Source organism: Sinocyclocheilus rhinocerous, unplaced genomic scaffold (genome assembly GCF_001515625.1).
Source record: "Sinocyclocheilus rhinocerous isolate Xijiao unplaced genomic scaffold, SAMN03320098_v1.1 scaffold1427, whole genome shotgun sequence".
Lineage (NCBI taxonomy): Eukaryota > Metazoa > Chordata > Actinopteri > Cypriniformes > Cyprinidae > Sinocyclocheilus > Sinocyclocheilus rhinocerous.
Window position 1 is genome coordinate 392,288 of NW_015632469.1, and position 20,984 is coordinate 413,271.

Here is a 20,984-nt window from a genome sequence, read left to right on the forward strand (position 1 = left end):
ACAAAATATCTTCATGGAACATGATCTTTACTTAATATCCTAATGATTTTTGGCATAAAAGAAAAAATCGATCATACATACAATGTATTGTTGGCTATTGCTACAAATATACCTGTGCTACTTATGACTGCTTTTGTGCTCCAGAGTCACATATGAGATCCATAAAGTCGCAAAGATTAAAGTCTCAAACCCAAAGAGATATTCTTTCTAAAAGTTAAGACTCGCCCATGCCTTCCTAAAACGCCTCATTCAAACACGCCCCCCACACATCTACTTCACTGTGTGGGAAGATTTGCATAACACCGCCCAAATGTTTATGCAAAGAAAGAAGGCGTAACTTTTATTCTCGCTGTAGTATTGTTGCCGCTACTGCCATGTCGTGGAAACGCTGTGCGTTTCCAAATATTGTAAGAGGCGTAACATTTCCGCCACATGCTTGAGGTATTCGGCCAATCACAACGCACTGGATAGCTGGCCAATCAGAGCACACCTCGCTTTTCAGAACGATGAGCTTTGTAAAAATCGACGTGATTCAGAAAGGCGGGGCAGAGAGGAGCAACAATAATGTACAGTATGTGGAAAATAATGTTTATTGGACCTTAAACCGCGTAAACGCATTGCATTACACCAAAAACATTACACAAAATAATGTTCTTTTTAGCAACATCATATGACCCCTTTAATTTAAAGATAGTAATGTATAGCAGTTGAATTGAATATTTTACTATATTATATAATTTGAATTCTTGCCAAATAAAATCAGTCATAATAAATAAATGTTGTTTCTTAGTTGTTGTTTTTTTTTTTATTGCTCCTTAAATTCCAAATAGTTTATGAATGTTTTTTTTTTATTTAAAAATACCTATTATGTTATTTCATGATAAAGTAACTTATTTTAATGGAAACATATTTTCCCTGTTAATTATGTGACGGAATCCAGAAAAATCAAAATGAAAAAACAAACAAACAAAAAAAACAGAATTTTGATAAAAAAAAAATAAAACTGATTTCATAGGGCCCTAATCATCTAACCAAGTGTGTGATTCTGTAACCACAGAATTGTGATAATGACTTCCTGTGATAATTTGTGCCACCAGTTTTTTCATATTGCTTTGCATACAGAGCTCATTTTTCTGCTGCTTCTCATAATAACAGCCTACAGTGTTTCTTAGTGTTGTAAACAAGTCTTTATTGTTCCTCAGTGTGCAATCCTGTCGCCCGCCTTCAAAGTGCGTGAGTTCTCCATTACAGAAGTGGTTCCCTACCCCATCTCTCTGAAGTGGACCTCAGCGGCTGACGAAGGCATCAGGTGCGTTCTTGGTTCTCTGTGTGTCATGATTAACTCTCTTAGTTCACTCTTTCAATAGTCACATAATTGTCTTGCTCTGCAGTGATTGTGAAGTTTTCCCGAAGAACCATGCCGCACCCTTCTCTAAAGTGTTGACTTTCTACCGGAGGGAGCCTTTCTCTTTGGAGGCCTACTACAACAATCCCAAAGAGCTGCCGTATCCTGATCCTACCATGGGTATGTTGGGAATGCTTCTTTGCTTTGCTTAATTGGAATTTAGCACAGGACTACTTCATTAAGTATTAGTCTACACATGTCCACAAACAAACAAATAATATTCAGAGTCTGAATGTTTTACTCTAATAAAGTGTGAAAACAAACAAATGGGTTGCATTTTATTTTACAGCATGTGCACTTGTACATGCGTAACAGGACTGTGGTATAGAGTGCTACACACAGATGAGATGTGCATTTTATTGTGGTGTGGCTTAAAGTTACACCGAACTTCATTCACATGACAGCTCTGCTCTTATAAATCAAATTTGACGTGAATTGTTAAAGTGTACTTTAAAAAAAAATGTATGCGTGTCTATATATGTATATGTGTGTGTGTGTGTGTGTGTGTGTGTATGTATGTATGTATATATATATGTACATATATCACTGACATTCGCGTCACACATATATTTATACTTTTTTTTTTTTGCTTTTGTTTAATGACTATTTATTAAAGCAACGAAAAGTTTGCAGAAGTGCATTGATTCAGCAACCACAGTCACGAACAATATAGTTGAGATTCATGTTTGGATTTAATACGGTTTATCACTGAGAAGGTTTGCTCACAGATTTAGTCTCAGCAAACAGCACCCTGTGAACGAATCACAGTAGAGATCGCTAAACTCCATATATATATATATATACAGTGGGTACAGAAAGTATTCAGACCCCCTTAAATTTTTCACTCTCCATAACATACTTGTTTGTCACTATTTTCAGCATGGTTGCCAGGTTGGGAAGATTTAGTAAAACGCTGGGCAGAAAAAGTATCCTTCTAAGAAACTGGATACATTTTTGAGGGTTTCATCTTGTAGAAAGAAAGCTTGTAGAGGCTCAATACCAATGCAAGATAATGGAAATGTCAAATGAAAATTAAACCAGCAAGCCAGTTTCACAGGCGATTATGCTTAATCGAGAAAAGCAGAAATCATGATTATGATTAATTGTGCAACCCTTTTGACTATTTTTGTCTGTCCACAGGCCAGTTTAACATCCAGAAGGTGGTGCCTCAGCCATCCGGCGAGAGCTCCAAGGTGAAGGTGAAGGTTCGTGTGAATGTGCACGGGGTCTTCAGTGTGTCCAGCGCCTCCCTGGTGGAGGTTGTGAAGTCTGCAGAGGGAGAGGAACCCATGGAGACAGACACTCCAGCCAAAGAGGATGAGGTAAAGTCACTCCTAATGGTTTTGTATATCCCATGACATCAGGGGATCCATTGGGCACAGAGCAGTTGGTTTAAGGAAAAAAAAAAAATCTTTTATGAAGCATTAGCTCTAAAAACGAGATTTTACTTGTTTTGTGAGCATTATTATACATTTTAATGTGGAAGTGAATCCCTTTACTGTCGTTCTGTGTGTGTGTACAGAATACAGGAGTCACTTCTGAAATGAATACTGAATAGCGAAAGTGTATATGGAAGCTTATTTTTGCTACAGAATAAAAATATATCAGAAACGGTGATTGCAAATTTCTCTCACAATTTAGATTTCTTTCCTCAAAATTGCAAATTTATATCTTGCAGTTGCAAATACTAAAATCACAATTCTGACTTTCAGAAGTGTGACGGGGAAAAGGTCAGAATTGTGAGCCTAAAAAGTCGCAATTGCCGTTTTGATTAGCTTTTTATTCTGTGGTGGAAATAAGCTTCCATACATTTACACTTGTGAGATGCAAAAACAAACGTTTCTAAAACCATTCAAAATGATTGAGAGTTTGGGTTAGTAGGAGCCACTTTTTGTTCCGTACACATGCTAAACGATACGTTTTGAGTGTGTTTGTGACCATAGTCATTTACAAGACCCTGTGAACATTGATTATATTTGCTCCTTCAAGAACAAGATGCAAGTGGATCAAGAAGTACAGAAGGCTCAAGGTGATGATCAGAAAGAACATGCAGACAAGAAATCAGACACTGAAGACATGGAGGTGTGTGAATACACTTGCACACCAACACCAGATATACAACATTTCAACAAAATACGAATGTATTTAAAAGCATGCATTTCCAATTGCAGCCTGCTTGTTGTGCATCTAAAAATAGCCAAGGTTCATTCCTATTGACAGACTGATGCTTTTATTATTTTTTATTTTATTGTCACATGAAATATCAAAACAATGTAAAAGAAATAGAGAAAGGAAAAAAAGGGACATAAAATCAAAAATGCAATTTTTAAAAAGCATTTTACAGCTTATATGTGCCTTCACATAGGGGTGTGCGATATATATCGTCTGCGATAATATCGTAATTGTTGTTTTAACGATGTGCGATTTGACATTATCGAGTATTTTGCAAAAACCATTCAAAACATCCCTACAGAGCGCACGCATACATTACGTGAAGTCTAGACTAGTGCGTGTGCGCATTGTGTGTTTTCTTTCACTGCATGATTCAGTCTATTAAAATGCATTTAGAATGATCACAAATTCAAGACATGATGGCAGAAAATTTATATATTTATACCACTTCATATAGTTATTCAATTTCACACGAAGAGTGCCGTTTTTCTCCAAAAATTACCATGATTACAAATGTGACATTGAATTCAATAAACAATAAGTTAATTAAGAGACTTACGTTTTAGACACCATATTGCTTGTTTTTGCTCTATTTCGCCAACAAAAATAATTCCGAATACAGCCACAGCACTGTTTTGTGTCTCTGAGCAACATGACGGTGTTTCGTTCTTGAATGAATCAAACGTTTAAATGATTCGGTTCAATCGCAATGACTCACTTATTAACAGTGATTTGCTGCCACCTACTGGCGGTTTTAATTTCAAATTTCGGCTTTTTCTTTCTTTTCTTTTGTGATTTTTTTTCATGTTTTAAATCATTTCAAATATCAGTATTCAACGTTTTATGTTTAATATATCAAAACATTATTTATGCATTTGTAATAGAAGGTTAAATGCATTCATGTCTTGCATTAAACAAAATACATGTGTGTAAATACATCTAAATGCCACTTCAGATGCAGCTTCTGTGTTGATTTAATTTGCTTGGTAACAGCCCAAATGTCTTATTATTCTAATTCCCTGATTAAATGTAAGAATTTGACTCAAACGATAATGGACACTTTCAGAAAAAATGGCTTTATAAGGGTAAAAATGCCCATAAAATGCAAAAAATGATTACAAATGTGACATTGAATTCAATAAACAACAAGTTAATTAAGAGACTTACGTTTTAGACACCATATTGCTTATTTTTGCTCTATTTCGCCAACAAAAATCATTCCGAATACAGACACAGCGCTGTTTTGTGTCTCTGAGCAACATGACGGTGTTTCGTTCCTGAATGAATCAACCATTTAAATGATTCGTCCACGGCAGTCCTTAAGGTACCAGCACAATAACACACTCAGCAAAATATCGTCTAATTATCGTTATCGATAAAATCCCAGAAAATATCGAGATATAATTTTTTGTCAATATCGCACACCCCTACCCTCACGTGAATATTATACCATGCTTATGTTATAGAAAACCTGAATTTTGTATTGGCAACCAAACACGGTACCAAAAGTGAACTACATAGGTCCAAAATATACAGTATAAGAAGAGTCATGCGATTGATTAAACAGACATATTGTGCATTGGATTACTGCATCACTTCACCTGTTTAATGGTAAAACATAGTTGGATTGGACACAATTTGACATCAATAACAAAGATATGGGAGCATTTTATCCCCTTGAAACCCACCACTGCTCTACAATACCTAATGTTTGCAATGGAAAATGAGAAATTCACTGTGACTATAATGACTTTTAGGCTTCAGAAGACAACAAACAGGAGGAGAAGAAGAATGAACCTCCACAAGCCAAGAAAGCCAAAGTGAAGACAAAGACGGTGGATCTGCCCATCGAGAACAGCCTGCACTGGCAGCTGGCCAGTGAAACGCTCAATCTGCTCGTGGAGAATGAGGTACATCGCAGAGTGCAAAGCACTTAAAGGGGTCATATGATGCGATTTCAAGTTTTTTGAGCAATCAAGCTGATTGTGCATAGATAAGATCCCTGAAGTTGCAAAACCAAAGAGATATTCTTTATCAAAGTTAAGACTCTGCCACGCCCCCCTAAAACGGCTCGTTCTAACACGCCCCCTATTTGCTTTCATTCATAAAGATAGCTATGCTTCTAAGCGATGGTTTTTATTAAGCAATGTCTTTCGATGCAGGACCGAGATTCTTTCTCCTTGAAACTGGAGGACACTGAAAACTGGTTGTATGAAGAAGGAGAGGACCAGCAGAAGCAAGTGTACATCGATAAACTGGCTGAGTTGAAGGTAGATGAGATGTGTTACTGATTTGTTGAAATTTGAAAGTGTTGCCCATTAAAAAGAATGACATTAAAAAGTTGCTCCTAGAAACTGGGAGAGCCGATTCAAAACCGACTCATGGAGGCAGAGGAGCGGCCAAAAGCTTTGGATGAGCTCGGAAGGCAAATCCAGCAGTACATGAAGGTCGTCGAGGCTTATAAGGCCAAGGTAGTCACTCATTAAGTCAAGGCACATTTATTTATATAGCGTTTTATACATTACAGATTGGATGAATCTCACTTCTGTTATCTCTTAACTCAGGATGAGCTGTATGATCATTTGGATGAGCTGGAGGTGATGAAGGTGGAGAAGCAGGTGAATGAAACCATGACCTGGATGAACAACAAAATGAATCTGCAGAGCAAACAGAGTCTCAGTCAGGACCCTGTGGTTAAAGCCCAAGAGATTCAGGCCAAAACAAAGGTACAAACCTCACCAGTATTTTGATTATCCGTATGGCTCAAAATCTGCTAAGGGCTAGTTAAATATAATGTAAAAATTTCTTTTTTTTTGTAAAATTAAGTAATTTGATCAAACTTTGAGGAGATACTGATCAAACTACATTTTATAAAAATCACCTGTCAAGTTCCAGGACCTGTGGGACCGCATATGAGAGTCAAATTAGACGACTACAGGGACGACTTAATCTTAAAATCATTCATTTAATAGTTAATCTATTGCCAAAATAATGAAGAAAAAAAATACTGAAAATATTCAAATTAGGAACGTCAGAATCATAGAACACCACATGTAAATCGTTGTGTATTATGTATGTTACAATGTTACGGTCTCTGACAGACAGCATGTTGAAGCTGCTATTTTCTCCTCATTCTCAGAAAGCGATAATGTAATGTGGGTTCTCCAGGAAATGCATATATTCCCTGGACCTCTGCTACTCGTAAATACTACCGTGTATTGTGCAGTGCACGTTATTTTTTTGACAGACATCAATGTCATGATATTCAAATCTGTGGATTTAAGAGCATAATGATTTATTTCTTAGCCAGCGGCAGGTGTTCAGTGAAGTGGCTGATGCCTGTGAGTGTTATGTTGATGGTTTTAGTTCTAATATTCCAACTGACAGTCAGCATACGTTTTTGACGGACATGATAATGTGTGTAAGGGGTGAGAACATATGCTTGATTTTTGGGTGTTATAAAACATGCCGGAGATGTTTGAAATGATTTTTTGTGTAGTTCATTACACTTACTTTACAGAATGAAGTTAATTTCATTGCGTGTCACAATTTAAGAGACTGATACGTTTGGCTTTTCAAAAAAGTTACGTTCTGTAACATTTACTGTTGCAAACTTGTTAACTTTTGTAAATTAAATTAGCAGTTTTGATGCACAAGTTGTTTTTATTATCTCTGATAAACAAAAATCTTTTATTTAAACCCATGAAAATACAGATCCTGCTGTAAATAATAATGAAAAACCACTTTTTAAAACTCGTTTCATTATTACCCCGTAGCAGATATGTGACCCTGGAGCACAAAAGCAGTCATAAGCAGCACAGGTATATTTGTAGCAATAGCCAAAAGTACATTGTATGGGTCAAAATGATCAATTTTTCTTTTATGCCAAAAATCATTAGGATATTGAGTAAAGATCATGTTTCATAAAGATATTTAGAAAATTTCCTACCATAAATATATCAAAACTTAATTTTTGATTAGTAATAATATGCATTGCTAAGAACTTCATTTGGACAACTTTAAAGATGATTTTCTCAATATTTAGATTTTTTTGCACCCTCAGATTCCAGATTTTCAAATAGTTGTATCTCAGCCAAATATTGTCCTATCCTAACAAACCACACATCAATGGAAAGCTTATTTATTCAGCTTTCAGATGATGTATAAATCTCAATTTCGAAAAATTGACCCTTAAGACTGGTTTTGTGGTCCAGGGTCACATATATGTCCTCTTGAGAACTGAATCTTCTAACTGTGTCTTCATCATTATACAGGAGCTGTATTCTGCTTGCAATCACGTCGTCACCAAACCCAAGCCCAAAGTGGAGCCTCCCAAGGAGGAGACTCCGGCCGAACAGAACGGCCCAGTGAACGGACAGGAGGGTTCAGAGGCCCAAGCGGGCAACCCAGAGAAGGGCCAAGCCGCCCCAGAAAACACAGAGGCCAAGCTTCCCGAAATGGACATCGACTAAGTTCGTTCGGCTCTCTTCTGCGTCCGCACCAGTCTCTCTCACACCTCTTATATGCTTCCGAGTTTGGATTCAGAAAAAATAAAAAACTAAAGAAAACATTGATTTTGGGGAAGTAGGCTGCCCAGTTCAGTTCTCTTGCTGTCGGTGGCATCTATCTTCCTTCCTTCCTTCCTTCCTTCCTTCCTTCTGCACCCATACACTCTGCTCTCTGTTCTGCGGTCATTTTTTTGCAGGTCTAAAATCTTTGCTTGCCATTCAAATTCAGAGTTTTGTTATCAATTATTATCGTCTTAACAAGACTTTTTATTTGCAAACTTTTATTTTTTTAATTACAATATCATTTGTTTTGCTCTCAAGCTCGGTATGTGTGATACAAAAGGCACAAAAGTAACGCCATACTGGGCCTACAGTTTGCAAGATCAGTTTTTAGGCAGAATAATAATAATAATAGGTAGCCTAATAAAAATCAAAAGAAGCACATTTAAGTTGAAAAAAAAAATTTTAGCAGGCACTGTAAAAAAATTGTTATTCCTGTAAATTAATAACAACAGACCTATGCAGACCTGTTCTGTGTTATTAACCAGGTATAACCATGCCCTGTGGTGTTTCCAGCTTCTTGTTGGCATGTCTGGATGTTGATTCTCCAGCTTCAAACACGGACACGACGCTTTCATCCATCGAGGAGTTTCGCAGAGCTGACAATTATGGTATCATTTGTTGCCGTTTACCTGTTGTATCAAACCCACATGCTGTAATTCCTTACATGGAACACTTGACAGATGTGACCCTGTAAACTGTCACTGAACAGAAAAGAGCTACATAGATATTCTTCCTGAATATTGAGTATATAATAATGTATGTGTGTGTATACAGTGCCCTCCACTAATATTGGCACCCTTGCTAAATATGAGCAAAGGCGGCTGTGAAAATAAATCAGCACTTTTGATCTTTCATTCAAAAAATGCACAACATTCTAACCTATCATTGAAGTAAAACAATTCAAAGCGGGGAGACCAAATTGTGGCACTTCAGTACAAATCATTATATATAGTATTTGACTTTCTAGTGCTTTCAGTGAACATGATCTGCTGTTTGTGTGCCTCTCATGACCGCTCAGACGAGGGGACAGCGTTACTGGGTGAAGAAGGGATGATGAACACGGTGAAAAACTCAACTCTTCTGGATCACAGCCATGCGCAGGATCTGGCACTGCAGCAGCCCCAAACCTCTCCTCCATTCTTGGTGAGTCATGGCTGTTTATCATTCATAACTGCTATTAATGCAGTGAGGGCTGATGCATTTCACATAAATGTTTTAGCGCTGTGTTACGCTTTATGCAGAGCTATCAATAAACCCTGCTGAAGAGAAATCGTTTCCTTTGTCACACATTTGGTAAGGCCTTTATGCATACATATACACAGAAGGGTTTGAAACTTCTGGAAAAAAAAAAGACTAGATGATAATTCAGATTTTACGCATACTGTAAAAAACTAAAGTTTGGAAACATTATTTTTAAATGTTTTAATGAAATCTCTTATGCTTATCAAGGCTGCATTTATTTGATCAAAAATACAGTAAAAAACATAATATTATGAAATATTTTTGGCATTTGAAATAACTATTTTCTATTTGAAAATATTGTAAAATGTAATTTATTCCTGTAATGCAAATCATCATTGCTCCAGTATTAAGTGTCACATGATCCTTCAGAAATCATTCTAATATACTTAATTATTATTGGTGCTCAGTTATTAATAATGTTTTTTATTTTCATCAATGTTTTTGTGGCTTAATATTTTGATATTAATATTATTTGATAAATAGAAGTTAAAAAAACTGCATTTATTTGAAATAGGATCTTTTGTAATATAAATGCATAAAGTAATTCATTTCTATTAACAGGATCATGTGACACTCTGAAGACTGGAATAATGATGCTTGAAAAAAATTATAGAAAGCTGTTTTTCTTTTTTTTTGGCAAAAAATCGTAATACTGTTTTTTTAATATTAGTGTTTTTGAGCACTTAAATGCAGCCTTGTAAAAACATTTAAAAATCGTAACGTTTCCAAACTGTTGACAAGCACTGTATACATGAATATGTGCTGATATACTAGTTTAACGTCGTCACAAAAATGTTACTAAAATGATATATTTCTCAGCCTCTCTCCTTTACGTGTGCCCTCTGAAACCTTGGCATCAGATATTGCATCAGGTACTCGAGTTTCACTCCATGCAAGTTATGAATACAGTAGATGGTATTACTTTTTCTTTCTTACTTACTTTTATTAAATAAAGCTCTGTTTCCGCTGTTTGCAGGATGTGTGTTAAAATCAGCTAATGAGAGAACGCCTGTGAATACTAGGGTTGTAGTTCTTTCCCCTGTTGTGAAAAAGGTGATTAATACTGTATTACGTCTTTCATATTATGCCTATGTATGGTCACATTCATGTCTGTGTGACTAAGTGCTTCCCTCTTGCATTCTGCTAGAAATGAGTAATGCTCCTGATGATATCACGGGGTGAATAGAGTCTGGATAGCATCATAACATCAACAGGATAATGAGGAAAAACTTCCCTTTTTAGTGTTTTGCAGAAAAGGAACAACCAATAAAATGCAGAAAAGTGACGTTCAGCGATATTGTGAGCATTCGAAACGTATCAAGCCATAAACGTGGTAAGACAGACCAGCAGGACTCTGGAGTAAAGCCGGTTCAAGCAAGCGGAAGAGTGCCAGCGAGATCCCGAGACGTTTCCTCAAGGCCTGGGAAGTTTTTTGACTTTGCGAATGAGCGTGAGAGGGAAGCCTTTTCCCAGAGACTCAGACAAACACTCTTGTTTAAGTTTCCTGCCAAACCGGTCATTTTCTTTTCTCATTCCACATATTGACATTTTTGAAATTTCAATGAAATTCATGTTCCTTTTGTGTGCATTTCTGTTCTTTATAGATCATCTCAATCTGAGAGGACTTCAGTCGAAACATCTCTTTTCTTACAAGTTAAGAAACCCTGGATCATATCTGACCAGCAGAGGACAGTCAACACTTCTTCTAGTGCTTGGTTTACATTTCTACAAATATTTGAATTGAATTGAATGGCCATGCACTGGAGTGAGACTTCTTAAACAAACACAAGCGCTGAATAATATACAACTCTTGGAATATGCCAATGTAAAATGAAGTTAAAACTGATCAGGTTATGTAATATGTACTTAATGGATGATTTTAATGCGGTGCTCGTGGAATAGGTTTGTACATGCTTTAAATGAAAAGAGAACTTTACAAATGAAATCATATTAGAAAAAAATATTAGAATAAATATTAAAAAGGCGAATACAGAACATTCTTAATTGTGCAATTGCTCTTTCTTTTAATGTCTCTGTGTATCACCGAGCATAAAAAGAACAAAATGCCCGTGATTAAATGCGACGGTCTTAAATTTAACCCCAAAACATCAACACAGCCGTTCTGGCCACGTGGTCTATGAATCAAAATATCAGCCAATCAGGAAAGCGGAGGGGAGAGCAGCGAATAATCGACCAATCAGAGAACAGTGGCGTTGCCAAGCAGCTCGTGTGACTAACGGCAGTCACATGACTGGCCCACTAATGGAGTACGTCCGCAGGAGTCGAGTGTGGCTCGAGAATTAAACACAAAAAGAGGATTTTTCCTTCAAAACTGTGGGTCCATTATGGCCCCCACATTATTTAATAAACTCTTCAACAAAAGAAGCGCGTTTTCACCGCCCGCGAAATGCAGCAAGGAGGACGCGGTTTTCAGGTAACGTTAAGTTACGTGTCGAGTTTTTCATCTGCAGCTTCCGGAGAGCAGTAACGTTAAAATAACAGATTCACTTGAATTAATTTTGGTGTGGATATGTATATATAATATATTTAGCCTAGAGTCGTGTTTGTTTATGGTTACGTAAGGTTATCTCCATGTGTAGCCTGAATGTTTAACTAACGTTAGTTAGCGCAGTCTGGCGACCGTTTGTTGGTTTATGTCACCGGATCTGACGAGTCTTTCTCTAAACGTATGATTTATTCCACACAGCCTTTCAGTGCACTTATTTTATTTCCTGTCAGTCCTCGGCTTTTCTGTGCGCCTGCCGAGTGATCATTAAATGCAGAACTAACGTTAGCGATGCTGTGTAACTTCACCAAGTCCATAGTCCGCTGCACTATTGGCGGCGTTTTCGCTAAATGTACTCATAATTTTGTGTTGGTGATGATAAAAGCAGCTCGTGTTTGCGTGATAAGCCGCGAGACTGGCACGTGACCTCGTGCTGTCCGTGCATTCACGCATTCAGATCATTTGCCTGAGATCACATAGGGACGCGGGTCTGTGTCAGTGCAGCATGCAGATGCACAGAATATCCATCACGACAGCCTTCTTCCCATCAGAATGATGCAGGAATCAGAGTAAAGCACTGATATTTGCATTTGGCGTTGTATTCATTTCTGTTGCACACTGATATTATCATATTTTTTGGATCGTTCATCTTTAGCTTATTTGGAGTGTTAGATTTTAAGCATTTGGAAATAAGATTGGGATTTAAAGGATCCTGAAGTAATGGGGGATTCCAAGGCTACTGGGTATTTCTGATACTTCTGCTTATAAAAACAAAACTGCTTATTTTCAGACTTTTTATTCGTGGAAATTAGAAATGGCAACATGGAAAGTCTATTCAGTGAAATTATTAAATTCCATCATTACAATAACTGAATGTTTTGCATGGTTTAGACTTTAATTACCAATTAATATACATGATTTTTGTTGTTGGTATTTTTTTATTATTTTACTCACAAGTAGCCATTTCTACTTGACAAAATAGTACAGAATATGATATCCAGTTTGTCTTTTATTTTTTTTAAATGATTATTTTACTCACTAATAGGCTAGCCATGTCTACTTAATAAAATATTATAGAATATGATATTCAGTTTGTATTTTTTTTTAAATGGTTATTTTACTCACAAATAGTCATTTGTGCTTGATAAAATATAGGATATGATATTTGTCATATAAAAAAAAATGAAACTACTGTTTGTATCAATTTCCATGACCTTTCTGCATCTAGAAATCACACTTTTAAAAATTTCCACATACAGTGTATCCAGGTTGTCCTTGAATAGAAATGAATTAAATTTGATTAAATTCAGTAAATGAATTAAATAAAAATGGTAGTTGATAAGGGATTGAATTAAAATAAGAAATATGATTTCTGCTTACATCTTGATTTTTAGCTTATTTGAAACCTTGTTTTGTCTTATTTTCAATCATTTTAAGCCATCTTGTGGCCTCTAGCAGTTCCCGGACCCCTGTTTGAGAACCGCAGTGGTAGACATTTTTTATTATTGCGAGACAGGGAACATATAAACATCGTTAGACACTTACTAACATGGAAATAAAACTAAAAGAGAACAATTTAAAATGGAAGAACTGATGAACACAATTGTAAATCAGGATAGCGTTAAATGGTGACTACTTTGACAAAGCACAAGTTTTTTTTCAGTCTTTCTATTTTAAGTACAAAATCATGACGAAACAAGGTAAAGGAGGGTGTAATAGACATTGTTGGGTTGACATGCACGTGTTCGATGGGTTCCTCAATCCTCACCATTGGACAAATAACATTTTTAGTGTCTAATATATATCAGTTAACTTGATAATGGAAACGTCAAATATTTGTGCTGATTTAGAAAGTGTATATCTCATGTGCTGTCAATCAACTGGCACTCAGCCACAATCTTGAACTATATTGATATCCGCATAGGCTGTTAAAAAGCCCAATATATGACCAACCTTTAAAAATATGTACACTACTGTATGGTGTAAGTTGAGTGTTGTTTTATGATTAACTAGTGTTGAACATGTTGATGTTATCTCAGCACAAGTGATTGAATGCTGTGAGATCAGGATTCAGGACAGCAGCTGTATTTGAGCGTGTGCCGTGTGACCTTATGACCTCTCATCCTGTATTATGTCTTCTCCACACCACTCTCTCCTCGTATGTGTTTATGTTTGTCTCCCGTTTTCATTTGAGGTCGCTACAGGCAGAATCTTCCCAGGAACGCATCCAGATGAATATGAGCAATTCATTCAGTTAATATGTGAAACCGTAATTAGATTAAACTTGGTGAAATGATATTCTCTGTGGTCTTGTTGGCCTGTTTCTTTAAATGTTGTTGTGAAGAGCTAGACACACAACGTCGTGCGTAAAGAGCCCGTAGTACATAAGATAGCAGAGAGGGCAGCTACATGGGTGACCCCGCTCAGAAGAACCAAAGGGCTGCTCACATTTCTGGTTCTTTGGCAGGACAGATCGTTCTTGATTGAGCCCGAAAGCTTTTGTGTGCTCTGCCAGCACAAAATACACATGATTACCTTCAGCCAGACCCAGACCCAGACCCGCTTTTGGAAACAAATATAGGCCTAATGTTTCATGCAACTGTAACAACTGCAGCAATTAATCAGCAAATTTTTTTTTTTTAATCAGTTAATTGATTTATCTAATGTTAAAATTAAAACAACAAATGTTGATATTTAAAAAAAACATTTTTAATAAAATGTAAAATAGTAATGCATTTTTAGAGCCGTATGAAATACATTTTATTTTTCCTAAATTCTGTTTAATTTAATTACATTTTTAACCAAATTCTGTGTTTTCAATTTTAATTTTTCTGGATTCCATTTTAATAATCAAAACCTTTTATTTAATTATTTATTCTTTCAACAGAAATTCTGAGTAATGCACTCAAATTTTTCTGGTAATCAAATGATGGCATAAAACAATTTAATTTTTAAGTCAAATGAATATTAAACAAACTAATTTGTCTAAACAGAGGTTTACTGTTACAATTAAAGCATGGAAGAAAATCGGTGTGACTATTCCTTAAAAATAAAGTTTTAACAGAAGTAGTAGTAATATTCTGTCACAATTTCTTCAAGTTAAACCTAACTTTTATTCTGACGAGTTGCCTTGAGAGTTTTGTTTGTGTGTGTATGTAGCTTTTCTCAAATGAAACGGTCAAATGGTCTTGAAATGACTCTCAGAGCAGTTCTGGAGATGTTGTTCATGTATTTATGTCCTCATTTAGTGAGACTGCATTGCAGAAATCATAGGGCCCTTTTGAGATCCAGACGAGCATCACACAAGCTTAAGGATGTGTAGTAGAGCAAACTGAGACACGCACAACATACAGACTTCACATTTACAGCAGTCTGTCTGTGCTTCAATATTCACAGACAATAGACCATATTGTGAACAGCCCTACTTATGATTTATTCATCCAAATTTTGCCAAAATTGCACAATTCCGCTGAAATCATGAGGCTCTAGGTTTGTGTATTTGACGTGCACTCAGCCTCTTGTGACTAAAGGATTGCTGCTGTCCTCAAGCGTCTGTTTCTGTGTGCTCATGACAGGTAGCGAGAGTTTGAGATGAGACGATAACTCGGTGAGTGATTCATGATGATGTGCTTCATTGATGTCATTCTTTTACTGTATGTCATGTGACTGTGGTGTTGTATGTTGTGCCGGTCAGGACTCGTAGGACAGTGAGAGTTCAGTACTAGAGCCGGTTCTTGCACAGTCAGACATGACTACATGAGGGGCTTTTTAAACAACCCACAAGGGAGCTGTGTTAGAATGATTGTGTTCCCAGTGAAATCTCAATGCTCTCACTCCAAAGTATTTTGTCTTAAACATCTTTTTTTGGCTGTTGTTGTGTTGTGGTTTAGTGCAGACTGACGAACATATGAATTCATCTGCAAAATTATCCTGTGGCTGAAAGTATATTTTAGTGAAAAATTATCGTTAGTTGCATCTAGGGCTGCAACAAACGATTATTTTGATAATAGATTAATCTAACAATTGTTACGATTCATTGACTAATCGTCGATTATTTCACAGATAGGATAATCAGTATGATTTGTTCTATTATTCAGCTTTTACAATTAGTGAAAATACGGAGTTAGACATATTCTAACTAATGAATAAAACAAGGTAAGCACTTCAGCTTTTCAAACATTTTTGTTTGTTTATTTATTTTTGCATTCACTTATAAACAGATTTTATCATAAGTTTGCTCCACAATGGATAGCTGATTTATAACAGAAAATCAAGTTGTAATTCTACAACCGATTGAAAGCGTCACTGACACTGTTTTTTCACGTTTAATACTATAAAGCCGCTAGCTTTAAATCAATCTCTTGTATAAAGTACTAGGCCTATATAAATAAACGTAACGCGACTAGAGTGCCAATTTGCAGAGCTCATGCAAATAAATCCACATCGCTATGTTCAGATGCTTTCTTAACTGCTGTTTTCTTACCGCTGTCATTTTTGTTGTATGTTTATTTTGTTATTGAGAGGAAAGCGTGCAGCACATACACGGCTGCGTTTACACTCTTGACTCTTAAGCGCTGTGTGTATTCTTCTCTTGAATTGCATCTGGGAGTGCTGAATTACAGTCTTCCGCTACAGCGCCACACTGGCCAAACTGCGTTATTGCAGGCCCTTAAATTAGGTCAAAGTAGATCAAACGACTATTCGACAACAAAAATATTTGTAGACAATTTTTTTTTTGTCGACAATTTTAATGTTGACCAATCGTTTCAGCCCTAGTTACATCTTGTGAGAAAGGATGCACTGATGCACCACAAGCCAGTTAAAATCGTTAGAAATATGTAACGATTGAAGTCGGTTGAGATGTTAAAACGAATTGTGATACAACTGGCTGTGGGGATTTATCTGAGAGGGAACTGACTGTCTTCAGAAAAGTTTGGATGGTATTTTATTTTCATCTTGTCTCTGTATAATGCATATTAAAGTAGTGTTTATAGCTATGTTTACAGCGTTAACGAAGAAATCGCTGTGTCGCTGCTGTTCCATAAGCGCCACCTGCTGTCAGAGAGTAAATTTGCATTTTCATTCAGCCCGTCTGCTGTTTTTGTTTCATTCAGATGTTTTATGTAGTATAGTTTCACAAAACTAAGGTCAGGCCTTAGGTTAGACTTCGAAATTACACAATCAAATTTAAATCAGAAACTGCTAATGCAGAGTAAAATGCAGTTGTTGCCTTTAATTTTAAATGGTAAGAGCACAGGCAAAGCCTTAGTTTGTTCATAAGAAGAGATTTCATTTGTGTTATTTATTTGATTTGTGATTTTGTTTTGCAATTTTAAATTAGTTTTGTTATTTGACATTTCAATTTCACAAAGAAATGTGCATCATTTTGTCTGAGAAATAATAAAAGGACACCTTTTAATTTATAATTTGTCTCAAATCTCATTTTGTTAAAAGTCGTGAGAAAATCGTATCGTGAATCATATCGCATTGTGTGTTGAGTGAATCGTTACGTCCCTACTTATGAGCTAAATGTGGTGTCCATCTTAATTTTGCGCTTGACTAATACTTCTCTTTCGATGGATTCGATCACTGCAGAAAATGAAGTGTGTGTGTTGTTTAGTGCTTTAGTGACGGATGCTGTGAGTTGATGTGCCGTAGACCAGCAGCTGCACTCCTTCACAGACCAGATACTGAGCCTGAGCTATTATTGTCCTCGCTGGACTCCCGTAGGCTCTGCTTGAGCGAGCTGACAGGAATGCAGCCTGGAAACATTCCCACCGCATGCATTCAAAAACGACCCCAGCTAGTGGACAGGAAGTGCGTCACCATCTGGATGCTTTCTTTATGTAACAGCCGCTCGCCCCCATCATGATCAGACGCTGACCTCCGCTCGCAGGAGTCCGGAGGGGACGCGCTAGCCTCTCTATGCCCACATCACACTGTCTTCAGTTTCCAGCGGCGCGTCCGCATGTCTTTGTCTGGCGCTGTCCAGCTCGGCCTGGAGATCACCTGACAGTCTCATGTTGTTTTGTGAATTTAGTTCATTGCTATTCTTAGCAGCGCTATGTGCTGAGGACGAGCGAGCCGCGGGCTGGGGAGGATGGGAAAGCGCACGGGTACAAACGCTCTGATGCCCAGGTACCTGACGACCGCTTGCTTTCTGCTTGTCTGTGGCTTAGCAGGCATTGCGTGTGGCTGCTGTAGAAACAGCGTGACGGCGTTTGTGTTGCCTTGTGAGTGAGAGGTTTTGCTGTAGGAATTAATCCTCCTCGCTGTGAGCTGTAATGATGATCTGGTCTTATGTAACGTCCTGCAGATTGCGGTCAACAGCTTAAGGACTCGTTCTCATTCTGTAGCAGAGCATACAGGATCACAGTGAATATAATAGTCTAGGTCTTGTCACCTATGTCACCTGTCTCCCCCTGAAAATATCAGTTACCTATTATAATTCTCATTACTGTAAAAATAGCATTTTTAGTAATTACTAATTTTAAATTCAGCTTTGTTTTTTTTAATGCCTGATTCTGATTGAGAGGGTGGCTGATGGCACATACACACACACACACACACACACACACACACACACACACATAATATATAAGTCATTCATGCATGTGCAGTAATAGCTGAATTCTCCTGTTTGCATCCTTTTTGCATTTCTTTAACAATTACCAAAATGTTTGACATTTCTGTAAATAATTATTGCATATTCAAAGACTTATTCAGATGGTCTAAATGTTTGCTTAACGTCGACAGTATATGAGAAAGTATTATCGCACATAAAAATCTATAATACTTGTCATGTCATTTACTTTGTTTAACATTTCTAATAATTTTGGACAGAAATGTTAATTAAAGACCATAAATGAGTAAAGACAGAATAATCTTGTTCATCTTGATAAAATAAAAGTCCATGCATTGACAAAATAAAACACCTTAATGGCCAGACAGAAAAACATGTTGACCGATAAAATGTTAAACAAAGACCATAAACGAATAAAGACAGAGAATACCCCTGTTCATCTGGACAAAATAAAAGTCCTGCCTCCAACACTTAATGACCAAACAGAAAAAAAACGTACTGACCGATAAAATGTTTAACATGTTAAGGCTAATTTTGGACAGATATTTTAAACGCAGACAATAAACAAATAAAGACAGAGAATACTCCTGTTTATATGGGCAAAAATAAAAGTCCTACCTCCAACACTTATCGACCGATAAAATGCTAAATATCAGCTGCTGATCAACCATTAATTTACTACTAATCAGTGTTGAATGATGGTTTTTGTGTGCATCAGAACTTTTCTGCGAGAGAACAGTACTTTGTGGTAAATCCTACTCTGGTATTATTATATCTTATTCACAGTACTGTGTGTATAATTACTCCAAGCTAACTAGTCTGAGAAAATTTATTAGCTACTGGTATTATTTAAATTACTGAAACAGGGTCGTGTACAGTTTTCACTCTATTCATATTGTTTTAATAATTTATTTATTTGAGGAAAAATGTAGAACTGTAGGATTAAAGAACAATATCATGAGGTCTTATAACAGATTTAACAATTATTTTAGTAATGTAAAATAAAAAGTTTTGCAACAATGCTGTAGGTGTATTATTTACATGTGTGATATCTGTTATCGGCATTGGCTCGTTTTATCATAGTTTAAGACTAGGAATGGGATGAAAGGAAAGTGAGTTTTCTTCAGATCAGCTGTGAGGTTTATGGTTGCAATCCTCTACATTTTAAGTAAATCACTCGCATATGCGACTAAATCTTACTCTGGGCGACTAAATAATGTCTAACATTAGCCATTGGCTAATAAATTCTTAGATTTTACACGCCAGTATGTGTGTGAGAGGCATTCAACACAGATTTTCACTCGATAAACACGCTGACTGAGCGCTTTCCTGTCAAAATAACAGGGTTCATTTAGAATTATTCAGCTTTTAAGAACAAGCAGAAAATATGCCGGCTTCTCGGCAGTGGGCGGAGTTAATGCGCGAACAACTCTCGTTGGCTGTCGCTCATCTATTACCGTCCCTGTTTTGATTTCAGCAAATCAGTTCGAGCGAACGCTGACAACGTGATCAATATTCATGAACCCAGCAGATAACAGTGTAGTAGTAGTAGTAGTATCTTTTAATAATAATTACTATTACCTATTACCAACAATATCTTAAACACCACCATCAGTCCTAAGTTCAGTTAAAATGACAAATATGCATTCATTCATGGTTACCAAGTTTTAGTTCTAATCACTAGTTCTATCATTAAATAGTGCTTAATTATCATAATATCATAATATAATGCTTGATTGGCTGAAGTTAAGAGTGCACATTCAGTTATTTAAGAAGCTGTTCCATTTTACAAAGATAAGCTGATTGGGTGGAATCATATATGTGTGTGTGTGTGTGTGTACCTACTTAACCATATTTTGGGGACAAATTTGTACCCAAAAGTGAGCAAAACCTGACAAAATCGGCAAAAACCTCAATTTGTGGATGTCCTCATTTGTAAAACTGTTATAGAAAATAAAGTAAACCGTTTCTTTTTACTTTTGAAATTGTAAAAATGCAGAAAGTTTTCTGTGAGGGGTAGGGTTAGGGGTAGGGGTGGGTTTAGGTTAAAAAGTGTATAACTATCTGTATATAAAAACAATCGAAGTCTATGTAATGTCCCCATTTAGATAGCTAAGTAAACGTGTGTGTGTAAAATAGTATATCAGTCTGGCGAGTAAACAAAAAAATGTGCGTAGAGAGTTGGGTTGTGATTGAGTTTTCATGTTTTGTAGGGGATGGTTGTGTGTCATGTTGTCTTTGTGCAGAGCTTGTTTGTCTCGATTCCTGATAAAGCGGATGATGTGCTTCGTGTCTGGATGGCGAATGAGTCCAGTTGTCAGGAATGTGACGAGTAAACAGCCGCGCGCTCTGGGCCTTTTTTCACCTGCCTTGACGCAGAGCACACAAATAACTCGTGCCCATGCCATTCCTGCTTCTGATGGCTGAGGAAGCTTGTAGTTAAAGGGATAGTTCACCCAAAAATGAAAATTCTGTCATTAATTTCTCACCCTCATGTCCTTCCAA

At 36.7% G+C, this 20,984-nt stretch overlaps 3 protein-coding genes across 3 annotated transcripts in view; all 3 read left to right on the plus strand.

Annotated features, from left to right (window-relative positions):
• LOC107742435 (heat shock 70 kDa protein 4) overlaps positions 1-8,231 on the plus strand; it is an 18,903-nt gene extending 10,672 nt beyond the window's left edge. Inside the window, 9 exon segments of the mRNA XM_016555390.1 lie at positions 1,203-1,309; positions 1,392-1,525; positions 2,546-2,727; positions 3,395-3,487; positions 5,335-5,487; positions 5,602-5,847; positions 5,929-6,048; positions 6,142-6,303; positions 7,852-8,231. Coding sequence (XP_016410876.1) covers positions 1,203-1,309; positions 1,392-1,525; positions 2,546-2,727; positions 3,395-3,487; positions 5,335-5,487; positions 5,602-5,847; positions 5,929-6,048; positions 6,142-6,303; positions 7,852-8,049 — 1,395 coding nt within the window. The 3' untranslated portion in view covers positions 8,050-8,231.
• A 181-nt stretch (positions 8,232-8,412) lies between these two features.
• On the plus strand, positions 8,413-11,009 carry LOC107742452 (uncharacterized). The gene is given in 9 exon segments (XM_074560192.1): positions 8,413-8,416; positions 8,634-8,756; positions 9,167-9,268; positions 9,271-9,291; positions 9,390-9,441; positions 10,210-10,262; positions 10,367-10,443; positions 10,633-10,905; positions 10,995-11,009. Coding segments are annotated over 9 exon segments (720 nt in total).
• Positions 11,010-11,620: 611 nt separating this feature from the next.
• fnip1 (folliculin interacting protein 1) overlaps positions 11,621-20,984 on the plus strand; it is a 36,322-nt gene continuing 26,958 nt past the window's right edge. The window contains exon 1 of the mRNA XM_016555418.1: positions 11,621-11,824. Coding sequence (XP_016410904.1) covers positions 11,736-11,824 — 89 coding nt within the window. The 5' untranslated portion in view covers positions 11,621-11,735. The remainder of the gene's footprint in view (positions 11,825-20,984) is intronic.